Source organism: Xenopus tropicalis, chromosome 7 (genome assembly GCF_000004195.4).
Source record: "Xenopus tropicalis strain Nigerian chromosome 7, UCB_Xtro_10.0, whole genome shotgun sequence".
In the NCBI taxonomy this organism is placed as follows: Eukaryota; Metazoa; Chordata; class Amphibia; order Anura; family Pipidae; genus Xenopus; species Xenopus tropicalis.
Genome location: NC_030683.2, coordinates 17,238,959 through 17,252,917, shown reverse-complemented (window position 1 = coordinate 17,252,917; position 13,959 = coordinate 17,238,959). Strand labels below are relative to the sequence as shown.

General features: G+C 39.3%; 1 protein-coding gene across 2 annotated transcripts in view; it reads right to left on the bottom strand.

Annotated features, from left to right (window-relative positions):
• Positions 1-10,651: 10,651 nt before the first annotated feature.
• cabcoco1 (ciliary associated calcium binding coiled-coil 1) overlaps positions 10,652-13,959 on the bottom strand; it is an 88,296-nt gene continuing 84,988 nt past the window's right edge. Inside the window, exon 8 of one of the 2 annotated variants that reach the window (XM_002939544.5) lies at positions 10,652-11,935. In XM_002939544.5, coding sequence (XP_002939590.3) covers positions 11,849-11,935 — 87 coding nt within the window. In that variant the 3' untranslated portion in view covers positions 10,652-11,848. The remainder of the gene's footprint in view (positions 11,936-13,959) is intronic. The other variant, XM_031906397.1, reaches the window with a different exon arrangement.

Here is a 13,959-nt window from a genome sequence, read left to right as displayed (position 1 = left end):
TCATAGTTTTTCCCCATAATACTGGCCTTTGGGTCGGGGGCGGGCCATAGTGTAATTTGGGGTGGGGCTATGATGCAAGGGCCGGGAAATGGGCAGACGGGGCAGGGAAAGAGCAAATGCGTCAGGTAAATAGGTGGGGAAATGGGTGGACTGGATGGGAAAATGGGCAGGGCAGAGGTGGGCCTGTGATTATAAAGGCTGATCAGCAGCAGAGAATAAGAAGAAAGAGGGGGGGGGGACTGCCCCATATAGCATTAGCCTCAATTAGCGTGTACAGTAAAGGATAAATACAGACAGTATGGACTTGTAAATAATGACACATTGATATATATGAAAAATAACTCCAGATCCTAAATGCATTGTACAGTGAGGGGCAAAGGTACATTAAATTAAGTGAGAGATAGTCAGTAGTGGCACCACAAATACATTAAATACAGTGAGAAGCAGAGGGAACTTCAGCCCCAAATACATTAAATGCAACGAGAGGCAATGATTTCTGACACCCCAGTTCCCTTTCAATGGCTGCGCAGGAATATTGTAATCTGTAATCGTTAGATTTTTACAGGGCAAATGTATGGCTCATATTTTTTCCCCATAATACTGGCCTTTGGGTGGGGGGCAGGCCATAGTGTCATTTGGGGTGGGGCTATGATGCAAGGGCCGGGAAATGGGCAGACGGGGCAGGGAAAGGGCGAATACGATAGGTAAATAGGTGGGGAAATGGGTGGACTGGATGGGAAAATGGGCAGGGCAGAGGTGGGCCTGTGATTATAAAGGCTGATCAGTAGCGGAGAAGTGAAGAAAGGGGGGATTAATAGACATTTCTCTGGCAGCTTAAAAAACTGCCCCATATAGCATTAGCCTCAATTAGCGTGTACAGTAAAGGATATATACCAACAGTATAGACTTGTAAATAATGGCACATTGATATATATGAAAAATAACTCCAGATCCTAAATGCATTGTACAGTGAGGGGCAAAAGTACATTAAATTAAGTGAGAGATATTAAATGAGAGATATTCAGTAGTGGCACCACAAATACATTAAATACAGTGGGAACTTCAGCCCCAAATACATAAAATGCAGTGAGAGGCAAAAATTTCTGACACCCCAGAACCCACTTCCCTTTCCAAAAGGGAAGATTTCAGCATTGAATAGATCAAAACAAGTTCAGAAATCGTTTGTATGCTCCACCTAGTGGTAGACATGAGAATAGCCCCCATGCAGGAAAAATCCTGTTTTGCTATTATACAACTGTGGTCCTATTGAAAGTATATTGAGCAGAAGAAACAATAGATTAGCTGAAAGCAGTTCTAATATGTAGCGCTGGCTCCTTCTGAAAGCTCAGACTCAGGCACACTTTACTGCTGCGCTGCAAGTTGGAGTGATATCCCCCCTCCTCCCCCCCAAATGTATTTGTAGCTGTAATATTGGTGTGTAGGCGCCATCTCAGTGCATTGTGCCTGAGTCTGAGCTTTCAGCCAGCTCTACACATTAGAACTGCTTTCAGCTAACCTATTGTTTCTCCTACTCCCATGTAACTGGAGGAGTCCCAAGCCAGACTTGGATTTCTTACTATTGAGTGCTATTCTGATACCTACTGGGGGCTGCTATCTTGCTCCCTTCCCATTGTTCTGCTGATCGGCTGCTGGGAGGAGGGGGGGGGATATCACTCCAACTTGCAGCGCAGCCGTAAAGTAAAGTTTTCCTTTCTTTTTTTACTTCAAACAATGTGTTTCTGAATCATGGGAAAATGTTCACTAATTTATGACTTTATTTTTAGGCTTTTCTTTAAACATGTGGATAAAAATCATTCTATAAATAACATTTTAACCTAATAATATCATTCCTATGAAATCGGTTCTTGAATATCCAGCGCAGATTTAAATTCCACGAGTTGCTAGCACTGGCGCCCATTGGTTCCTAGAGAGACGTACATGATAGAAAGTCACATGATGTCACTTGAATATCATAAAAGCAAAAGCGCTTTCACCTTTGGTTCCCATAATAAACATCAAATGCTAAATTTGCATGATTCATATGTCTTTAATCAGCTCTAATTCCTTCCAACGCGCTATTTATATCCAGAACATGATTTTGTCGAGAAACATTAAACATTAAATAGTTTTGACCTTTGTTCAAAGTTTGTAATAAGAATGTGTTTTTCTAAGGCTCTGGGAACGTTCCTGCTACAGTGCAACTGGCTTTTATTTGGGAAGATTTAAAGATTTCAGATTTAGGAGGAGAAATAATAAACCTGCATCACATGCGAGCGGCCTGTATGTACATCTGCCCCGGAATCCCTTGAGTTTCTTCTGTGGTTTAAAGGGGAAATGCAAGAAAAAAAAGTACGATAGGAAACAAATGTCTCTTTTGCAGGTGTAACGAACACATAGAATAAATCAATGAATCAATGTAAACCCAGGGTTGGACTGGGGGGTGCAGGGCCCACTGGGGCTTTTGTCTCAGGGGCCCCTGCACCCCCCCAATGGCCCCCACACCCTCCTCAAGGAGGAGCCCTCAACACCCTCTGACCCCCTCCCCAAAGCGCACATAAATGAAACTCACCCACGGCGCGTCGGGGGTGGGAGACCGGTGGATGGTGAGAGGGCCCTGGGGGGTTTGGGTCTGGGGCGCCGGGGCCTACAGCTGCCCAGTCCAACGCTGTGTAAACCCTTAAAAAAAAAATGAAGGTAAAATTGCTCAGCGCTTCTAGGGATGGTTGCAATTTACAGTATTTATGTTTTTTTAGTTCTCAAGATATTAGCAGCATTCAGGAGGAAAAAATACAAGTGTCAGGATCCTTTGTAATGTAATGTAATACCCCTATATACTGCCATTTAACATCTCCTTCATGTCCATCACTTGGCTAGAGATGGAGTACAGGTACAGGACCTGTTATCCAGAATGCTTGGGACCTGGGGTTTTCCAGATAAGGGATCTTTCTGTACATTGGACCCCTTATCTGGAAACCTGTTATCCAGAAAGTTCTGAATTACGGAAAGGCCATCTCCCATAGACTCCATTGTAATCAAATAATTCTCCTTTTTATAAATGGTTTCCTTTTTCTCTGTAATAATAAAACAGTACCTGTACTTGATCCCAACTAAGATATAATTACCCCTTATTGGGGCAGAACAGCCCTATTGGGTTTATTTAATGGTTAAATGATTCCCTTTTCTCTGTAATAATAAAACAGTACCTGTACTTGATCCCAACTAAGATATAATTACCCCTTATTGGGGGCAGAACAGCCCTATTGGGTTTATTTCATGTTAAATGATTCCCTTTTCTCTGTAATAATAAAACAGTACCTGTACTTGATCCCAACTAAGATATAATTACCCCTTATTGGGGGCAGAACAGCCCTATTGGGTTTATTTCATGGTTTAATGATTCCCTTTTCTCTGTAATAATAAAACAGTACCTGTACTTGATCCCAACTAAGATATAATTACCCCTTATTGGGGGCAGAACAGCCCTATTGGGTTTATTTCATGTTAAATGATTCCCTTTTCTCTGTAATAATAAAACAGTACCTGTACTTGATCCCAACTAAGATATAATTACCCCTTATTGGGGGCAGAACAGCCCTATTGGGTTTATTTCATGTTAAATGATTCCCTTTTCTCTGTAATAATAAAACAGTACCTGTACTTGATCCCAACTAAGATATAATTACCCCTTATTGGGGGCAGAACAGCCCTATTGGGGTTATTTAATGGTTAAATGATTCCCTTTTCTCTGTAATAATAAAACAGTACCTGTACTTGATCCCAACTAAGATATAATTAATCCTTACTGGAGGCAAATCAATCCTATTGGGTTTAATTACTGTTTAAATAATTTTTTTAGTATTATTAAGGTAGGAGATCCGAATTATGGAAAGACCCCTTATCGAGAAAACCCCAGGTCCCAAGCATTCTGGATAACGGGTCCCATACCTTTATTGTCTATGTCAGGGGATATTTTGGAGCTTACTAGTAGCTCAGTGTGTCTTCACCCTTAATGTTTTAAGTCTTAAGGTATGGTTATTTACCTTACAGAAAGTCTCTTTCTCTAGAAAAACCAAGTTCTATTCTAAGGGATAATACTGAAACAGAATGTATTTCAGTGCAGGGAATGTGTGGGGAGAAGGAGAGACCACTTGAGCTCGGCAGATTGAAACACATTATTCTAGTGACCCCTTCTGGAAGCTCCAGCCGACACAATCCATGAATTCCTCATTGAGGCACCTAATGACCTTGCTTTGGGAATGGTGCAGTGATTTTATTTCATAGTTCGACATCATTTAGTGGAACCATGTCTTATACAGGTATGGGACCCATTATCAAGAATGCTTGGGACCTGGGGTTTTCCGGATAAGGGGTCTTTCTATAATTTAGAAAGTCTAAAGTCTGCTAAAAAACATTATTCAAATATTAATTAAACCCAACAGAATTGTTTTGCCCCCAATAAGGGGTAATTCTTAGTTGGGATCAAGTACAGGTACTGTTTTATTATTACAGAGAAAAGGGAATCATTTAACCATGAAATAAACCCAATAGGGCTGTTCTGCCCCCAATAAGGGGTAATTATATCTTAGTTGGGATCAAGTACAGGTACTGTTTTATTATTACAGAGAAAAGGGAATCATTTAACCATTAAATAAACCCAATAGGGCTGTTCTGCCCCCAATAAGGGGTAATTATATCTTAGTTGGGATCAAGTACAGGTACTGTTTTATTATTACAGAGAAAAGGGAATCATTTAACCATTAAATAAACCCAATAGGATTGTTCTGCCCCAATAAGGGGTAATTATATCTTAGTTGGGATCAAGTACAGGTACTGTTTTATTATTACAGAGAAAAGGGAATCATTTAACCATTAAATAAACCCAATAGGGCTGTTCTGCCCCAATAAGGGGTAATTATATCTTAGTTGGGATCAAGTACAGGTACTGTTTTATTATTACAGAGAAAAGGGAATCATTTAACCATGAAATAAACCCAATAGGGCTGTTCTGCCCCCAATAAGGGGTAATTATATCTTAGTTGGGATCAAGTACAGGTACTGTTTTATTATTACAGGGAAAAGGGAATCATTTAACCATGAAATAAACCCAATAGGGCTGTTCTGCCCCCAATAAGGGGTAATTATATCTTAGTTGGGATCAATTACAGGTACTGTTTTATTATTACGGAATTTATTAATTCTGAACTTTCCGAATAATGGGTTTCCAGCTAAGGGGTCCGATCCCTGTATATAAAAAATGTATTTTTTCACTGAAAGGGGGTGGGTGTGGCTTGTATGGCTCAGAATGCGTGTCTGCCTGTATAATAGCGCGTTTGTGCTCAGAGGGAGGCCTGTAGTTGTCCAACAAGTAATACTATAACCCAAGGAAACAATAAAGCACTTGGTTTAGTTCCATACTGGTTATTACAAACACACATATTGTGACCGTTAGGGAAAGTATGGGTTCCGCCATGCTGTTCTGTTATAGCCACAATATCAGTGACTGGCGCAATGTATGAACAAAAGCCTTTGGGTTTAGAAGAAAGCAAATAGTTGAGTAAATTAACAGTGGCAGCTCGTGACTACTCTGAACGGATTCCTCGAATGCTTGCGGTTTTCACGGAAATTAGTTACTGTACTTCCAGCCTGAGCCCCAGCGAACCATGCTACGAGCTCTAATCCGGCCCTTAAGTAACAGTTAATGTATTTATATAACATATTGGGGAATCAGTCATTGTGTTTAACTCGTGCCACGTGATTATGGTGCAGGGATAATACATTTGTTGTTTAAAAAAATGGTCAAATAAAGAGCGAACGTGTCGAGTCTTTTTTCTAGAGATAAAACACAGGGAAATAACGCGACCTCGTAGCGAATGTGTGGGGAATAAATCAGTGCCGATGATTAAAATGTAAAACTTAAAAAAAAAACCAAAATCTCTTTTCCACCGTCTCCTGCTGTGACCACATGGTGGAATTTCTAAGCAAATTCATAAACGACACACAAACTCACAGATGGAGCCGGGACGCAGCAGAAAGAGCTCCACGCTGAGCGGAACCAAAGTCATCATTAACTTCGGGGGTTAAGGACAATGTGATTGATGTGATTTCAATCGGAACTTGGGTTTTGTTTTTGGCAGGTTTGAGGAAATACACTTTTCAATTTATGTGCAGGTCTAGGATCTGTTATCTGGAAACCTGTTACCCAGACAGCTCGGAATTAAGGGAAAACCATCTCCCTCAGAGTTCATTTTGAGCCAATAATTCTCATTTTTAAAAATAAGTACCTTGTTGTTGAGGGTAACTAAGCTGCGTGAATATATATTGGTGGCAAAACAATTCTATTGGGTTAATTTACGCTCACATTTTTTTTAGCAGACTTAGGGGCACATTTACTAACCCACGAACGGGCCGAATGCGTCCGATTGCGTTTTTTTCGTAATGATCGGTAATTTTGCGATTTTTTTCGGCGTCTTTACGATTTTTCCGTAAAAACGCAAGTTTTTCGGCGTCTTTACGATTTTTGCGTAAAAACGCGAGTTTTACGTAGCCATTACGAAAGTTGCGCAAAGTCGCGATTTTTTCGTAGCGTTAAAACTTGCGCGAAACGTCGCGCCTTTTAAGTTTTAACGCTACGAAAAAGGCGCGACTTTGCGCGCAAGTGTTAACGCTACGAAAAAATCGCGACTTTGCGCAACTTTCGTAATGGCTATGAAAAACTCACGTTTTTACGCAAAAATCGTAAAGACGCCGAAAAACTCGCGTTTTTACGCAAAAATCGTAAAGACGCCGAAAAAATCGCAAAAAATACGAAAAAGTCGCAAAATGTTCGTTTCCAATCAGAATTTTTCCAATTCGGATTCGAAATCGTGTCTTAGTAAATCAGCCCCTTAAGGTATGGTGATCCAGATTACAAAAAAAACCTCTTATCCAGAAACCCCAGGTCCCAAGCATTCTGGATAATAGATACCTGTATCTGTAATTTAGCCACTATATAAATAAAGGACAATAATAATATGAAAGATCCTTGATTCCTCATTTATTGTTGGGGCAGGTATGGGACCTGTTATCCAGAATAATAGGGTTCTGGGGTCTTCCATAATTTGGATCTTCATACTTAAAGTCCACTAAAAAACATTTAAACATGAAATAAACCCAATAGGGCTGTTCTGCCCCAATAAGGGGTAATTATATCTTAGTTGGGATCAAGTACAGGTACTGTTTTATTATTACAGAGAAAAGGGAATCATTTAACCATGAAATAAACCCAATAGGGCTGTTCTGCCCCCAATAAGGGGTAATTATATCTTAGTTGGGATCAAGTACAGGTACTGTTTTATTATTACAGAGAAAAGGGAATCATTTAACCATTAAATAAACCCAATAGGACTGTTCTGCCCCCAATAAGGGGTAATTATATCTTAGTTGGGATCAAGTACAGGTACTGTTTTATTATTACAGAGAAAAGGGAATCATTTAACCATGAAATAAACCCAATAGGGCTGTTCTGCCCCCAATAAGGGGTAATTATATCTTAGTTGGGATCAAGTACATGTACTGTTTTATTATTACAGAGAAAAGGGAATAATTTAACCATGAAATAAACCCAATAGGGCTGTTCTGCCCCCAATAAGGGGCAATTATATCTTAGTTGGGATCAAGTACAGGTACTGTTTTATTATTACAGAGAAAAGGGAATAATTTAACCATGAAATAAACCCAATAGGGCTGTTCTGCCCCAATAAGGGGTAATTATATCTTAGTTGGGATCAAGTACAGGTACTGTTTTATTATTACAGAGAAAAGGGAATAATTTAACCATTAAATAAACCCAATAGGGCTGTTCTGCCCCCAATAAGGGGTAATTATATCTTAGTTGGGATCAAGTACAGGTACTGTTTTATTATTACAGAGAAAAGGGAATCATTTAACCATTAAATAAACCCAATAGGATTGTTCTGCCCAGTAATAACAGTAGTTATTATTAATATTGTAAGGTCTCTTTGCTCCATAGCAGCCAGTTAGAACGGCAAGCCAATAAATAAGTAGGAAAGGGCATTTGTAGAATAATAAGAAAACTCTATTTACATGGGTTTATCCTATAGGCTAAAGCTCACCCACTGGGTTTTTAAAGCAGAGGATAGTAGCTGATCGGATTCCCAACAACAGACAGGTTTCGCCCTTCTTGGGGCTCATTAGTGTAGTGCAGGGTTTTCTGATTGGCTTAGGTATCACCAGGGGTGTGGATTCACAAACAAATCATTAGGGTTGAGGAGACACCTCACATTTATACAAATAAACAAAAGGAATTCTGGGAAAGGGTCCCAAAGTCTGATTTACCCAAATCCTTCAGCCTGATTCAATAAAAATCAAAAAGGATCTGGGCAATTCTTATAAAAAAAAAAGTACCATATCTAGAAGATGTGGTCCTTGGCAGAGGCCAACAATTTTGAATGTGATGCTTCCCTACTGAGATTAATGAGACAAATTGAATAAAACTTTGAACTGAAAATGAAAAATGACCGGGAACCAATAACATCAGCAATAGAGTAAGTGCCAACCTGTTGTACCAGTACAGAGCTATTTGGTTGTATAAACAGAACGTAGTAAAGTATTATATACAGGAGCATTGCATGGCAAACTAGTGGGGTCTTTCTTGGCCTTGACATTTCCAACCGTTTATAGCAGAATTCTGGCAAAGGAATTATCAGAGAATGCAGGTAACGGTGAGACTTGATGAAATCACTTAGCGCAATGAAAATGTTTGGATAGGTTTAAATAATTCCGGATGTTCCTGAACCAACTTCCCTGTGAATTTCCTAAAGAATGAAAAATTCCTGTTTAGCTGGAAGTGCTTCTGGCAATGTAGCCGGATTTTTCCTGGAACGTCCTGAATGTTTAGATTAGATCCGTGCAGCTTTCAGCCATGACTAATATGTAGTTATTTGTTGCTTGGTACAGGCACAAATATTCCTTTGGTTTTGTTTCTGTAGTATTATTTAGAGTCGTTTCTTATGGTCGTTGCTGAGAGGGATATTCTAGCGCAGTGATCCCCAACCAATGTCTCGCGAGCAACATGCTGCTCCCCAACCCCTTGGATGTTGCTCTCAGTGCCCCCAAACCAGGGAGTTATTTTTGAATTCCTGACTTGGGGGCAAGTTTTGGTTGAATAAAAACAAGATTTCCTACCAAATAAAGCCCCTGTAAGCTGATAGGGTGCATAGAGGCCCCTAATAGCCAATCACAGCCCTTATTTGGCACCTCCATGAACTTTTATGGTGCTTGTGTTGCTCTCCAAGACTTTTACATTTGACTGTGGCTCACAAGTAAGAAAGGTTGGGGATCCCTGTTCTAGCGGAAGGATAAGTGACTCAAAAAAACAAAAATGTTCAAAAACTTCTTATGATTACAACAAAAGCAATTGTGACTAGTGATGAGCGAATCTGTCCCATTTAGCTTCGCCATAAAATTTGTGAAACAACAAAAAAATTTGGGAAATGACAAAACATGACTTTTTTTTTGATGCAACTGCACCCATTTTGACGCAGCCAAGACTTTTTTTTGACGCTCAACTAATTTTTCCACTGGCGAATAGAGATGTAGCGAACTGTTCGCCGGTGAACTAATTTGCGCGAAAATCGGGTGTTCGCAAACTTTTCGCGTATGTTTGCAATTTGGGTTTGCGTGGCGTTTTTCCGCTGCGTTTTTTCTCGGCCTAAAAACGTCGCACAAGCCACACATGGCGTTTTTCAGCAAATCCCGTTTCCTTGGTGCTAATAGTGCGAAATAGCAAAAAACGCTGCGTATTTCCGCTAGGTCTGCCAGCTGCCTTTGCGGTTTTACGCAACGCTGTGTCAACAAAGTATTTTTCAGAGACATTTTTGCCCTTGATCCCCCTCCTGCAGGCCCCTGTCCAGGTCGTGGCACCCTTTAAACAACTTTAAAATAAGTTTTCTGGCCAGAAATGGCTTTTCTAGGTTTTAAAGTTCGCCTTCCCATTGAAGTCTATGGGGTTCGCAAAGTTTGCGAATATTCGCACTTTTTGGCGTAAGTTCGCGAACGGGTTCGCAAACTTTTTTTTGAGGTTCGCTACATCCCTACTGGCGAAATGCGGAAATTCGCTAAAAATCCATCCATCACTAAGGGGCACAAAAAACCCCATGACTATAGGACAACTATAGTCCTGGTAATGGTGAAAAGATAGCTAAAAGCCTAAATGAAATAGATTTAGCAGTAGGAAAAGAAAATGAATTTGCGTGCTTTGGGGGTATAAATAAGCCTGGAAGGAGAGCTACAGTTTATAGATTTGTTTAGGCACAAATAAAATATTTACATTTTGATTATAGTGTGGCTTTAATTGGTAACGCAACAGAATGTGTTTCTATCAAATGATAATTACTGAACAGCTTCCTGGGCTTGGCAAATGAATCGTTTGTGGAAGAGCATAAATATTCCGCATTTGAGCTAATATGTTTCATACAGAATAACTGCCTGCAAATCAATTGCAACACTGCTTTATTTTCTTTAATCCAAATCCCTAATGTTTTTACTAATATTTGATCGGTGTGTTTTTCTTCAATTAACCGAAACATCTGTAAAATTATCTCTGCCAACCTCGTCATTTCCAGAACAGACTGTTTCCTCGGCAGAACAGTGACATTGCCATTTCTATTGTTATTTCATTGTATTGTTATTTGACTGTTTCGCATTTGCATTGGGTGAAGCCAATAACCCCAGCCTAGTGCAAATATAAAGTTACCTAAATAGGTATTTTGGGTTAATTTGTAATTAGTTATTTATGTTAGCCTTGTACATAACATCATACAAAATAAATTATGAACTATTCATGTTTTTGCAATTTAGAAAAGCTATAGAAATAATAAAGAAATAATGTCCCTTTTCACATGCTATCGAATGTTGCCCCACCCATATTCTGCTGGATTTCAATGCATTATTCAAGGGATAAAGAATGATGGGAGTTCTAGTCCCACCATCCATTCTTAAAATCCTCCAAGGTCAGTGGCCCTGTTGATTGAAGAGGCTCCTTCAATGAAAATTCTGCCTAAACAGCTTTATATCTGTCCTTTTAAGCTTTGATTACTGTATGATATTAGCAACCAAACATTTCAAGATAATTATGATGTTAGATTACAATGATGGCTGCCATAGTGCTGGTAAGGATGATTTTCATTGGTGCAAAAGAACCATTTTTGGGGGAAGGGATATGTCCCTTTTAAGAAATATAAAAATGATATAAAAAAGGGCCAATTTATCAACAGTGGGAAAATGTGTAACTGGGAAGCAACCCATAGGAACCAATCAGTGATTAGCTTTTTTCAACCAGATTTTGGAAGAACAAAGAAAACAAAACATTCATTAGCTGTTAAAATGTGTTCTCCCCCAATAATATTAAGTGATAGAATACAAACGCAAGTTTGTGCTTTATTTTCGCAGCAACATGGCTCCTATAAGGTGTATGGGGGTAGGGTTGCCACCGGCCCGGTCTAGACGGTAATAATGATGCTTGATGCTAATGTTATTAATAGGGAAAAAGGCAAAAATATAGGAAAGATGGTATTTATTTCCAGAAAAGGTGGCAACCTTGGGGAGGCAGCCAGGTCCTAGTGGAGAGCCACATAGACGAGTCCAGACTCATGGGCCCTGGGACTGGGAATGGTGGGATTTAGTTTGTGGTTAAGACTCAAACAAGAGGGCTAATAACCAGAGCCACCTGACATGGACAGCCCACAAACCAGTAGGGGGCGCCATCATTCCTCATGGCAGCCTTGCAGATGTAATAGTGTTGATAATCCCTTCTGAAATAAATGCGAGACTGCGTAATGTTCTGTACAGTTCACTGAGAAAATCGTGACTTTTGAAGGTTTTCTATTTTTGCAGCGAAGGCCTCTTCCTGTACTCTCAGCTTTTCATTTATCTCAGCCTGCGGAGAGAATTACAAAAAAAAGTGTTTAGGGTAAAGCTATTTGTCTTATAGGTCTGACAGATCCTTCTGCTTTAAAACAGAGATTACACTTTGCCTGCCTTCCTGTCTGACAGACATTACACCATTTTTGGCTTCTTTATTATCATAACATGTTTATCATATTGGTGAGCTAAAATACATATGGAGTGAATGTTAAAACTGACAAAATAAAATTCTGGAACATGGGAAGTGAAAAGATAAAGAAAATCTTTATATATACATTGTTCACATACTACCAGTATTATTTACATTCCTCTATTTATATTCATACTTTCTTATTGCGTGTAAGTACACATCAGTGGACTAAATCAATTAAGTGTCTAGACTTTCACAATCATTTCACGGATAATATCAGTTTTATGCTGTCCATATGCAGAGAGATAAGGAAGCCGCACATGTACTGTATGGCCTGGTATCATAGGATATTTCATTTTGGACTGTGATCAGGTTGGAGGACAGTTTTTTTTAAATGGCCCCACAAAGTATTATCTACAGTATTATTGGATGGTTGAGCAGAACAGTCACAGTGGAATAAACTGACTCAAACCTGGACATTAGAATTTCTTGGCCAATGCTCTGTGTGTGTCCCTAGATTGACAGTTTTGAGAGGTCCTCCATAAGATGCTAATTGGTTTATCAGGCTGCATATGAAGTGCAAGTTGGAGGTCTCCATTAGTTCACCTCCCTTGACTTGTCTATAAGTGGAGGGAGTAAATTAGTATATTTTTTTTCCATTCCCCTTAACCAGTCACACCCAGTCAGATCTCTTGTCTAATGAACCAACACATTTGACTGGAATCAACCTGTGTTTGGCCCCTTTTGTTTTGCAAAGGCCTTCAAGACAAGCAATGTTTGTATGGAGATAAATAGATCAGTTTGTTTCACAATAAAATTAAGAGTGAGATGTAAGGCAAACTCACATTGTTGCCCTAGATCAGGGGTCCCCAACCTTTTTCAACTGTGAAAAGAGTTGGAAAGCAACACAAACATGCAGAAGGTTCCTGGGGGTGCCAAATATAGGTTGTGTTGTGCTACTGGTAGCCCCTATGGGGACTGGCAGCCTACAGGAGGCTCTGTTTGGCAGTACACATGGTTTTTATTCAGCCAAAACTTGCCCCCAAGTCAGGAATTCAAAAATAACTACCTGGTTTGGGGGCACTGAGAGCAACACCCAAGGGGTTGGGGAGAAACATTTTGCCCCTGAGCCACTGGTTGGGGATCACTGGCCTAGATATTCTTGGAACAAACTGTATCTGTAATCTGAAAACTTATTGTGAGCTAAGTAGGCTCCGAACAAAGGCTGGATGCTCAAGGGAGGGGGCCTACAATATACATATACAAATACACACACACAAACATACAGTATACATATATATATATATATGTAAGAGAGAGATATGGGACATTTTATTCAGAATGCTAGGGACTTGAGGTTTTCTGGATAAAGGATCTTTATTTGGATGACCATACTTTAAGTTTGCTAAAAATAAATTAAAGATTAAATAAACCCAATAGAATTGTTTTGCCTCCAATAAGGATTAATTATATCTAGTACAAGCTATTAGGTACTGTATTATTTATACATAGAAAAGGATAAACATTTTAAAAATATGAATTATTTGATTAAAATGGAGTCTATGGGAGATGGTCTTCCCATATAATGGATCCCATACCTGTACTACATTTGGCCTTTTTTCCAATTCATTTTAATCAACATTGTAATAAATCAATGATCAGCATTTCAGTTTCTGTTGCCTTTAACAAAGTGTGGTACCTTTTGGCTATATACATACATATTAAACAATGCACCTCCAGGTTTCACTATATATAATCCAAGGAGTGCAGTTGAAGTGGTTAATTGTTTCTGAGGAAGGCTGTATGCAATATACATATATAATACACAGTGTTTTATTGTAAATTATATCCTTAGTGGTGCTTAGATGTCATCAGTTTTAATTGGCTTTTAGTGTACCCCCTGTTGA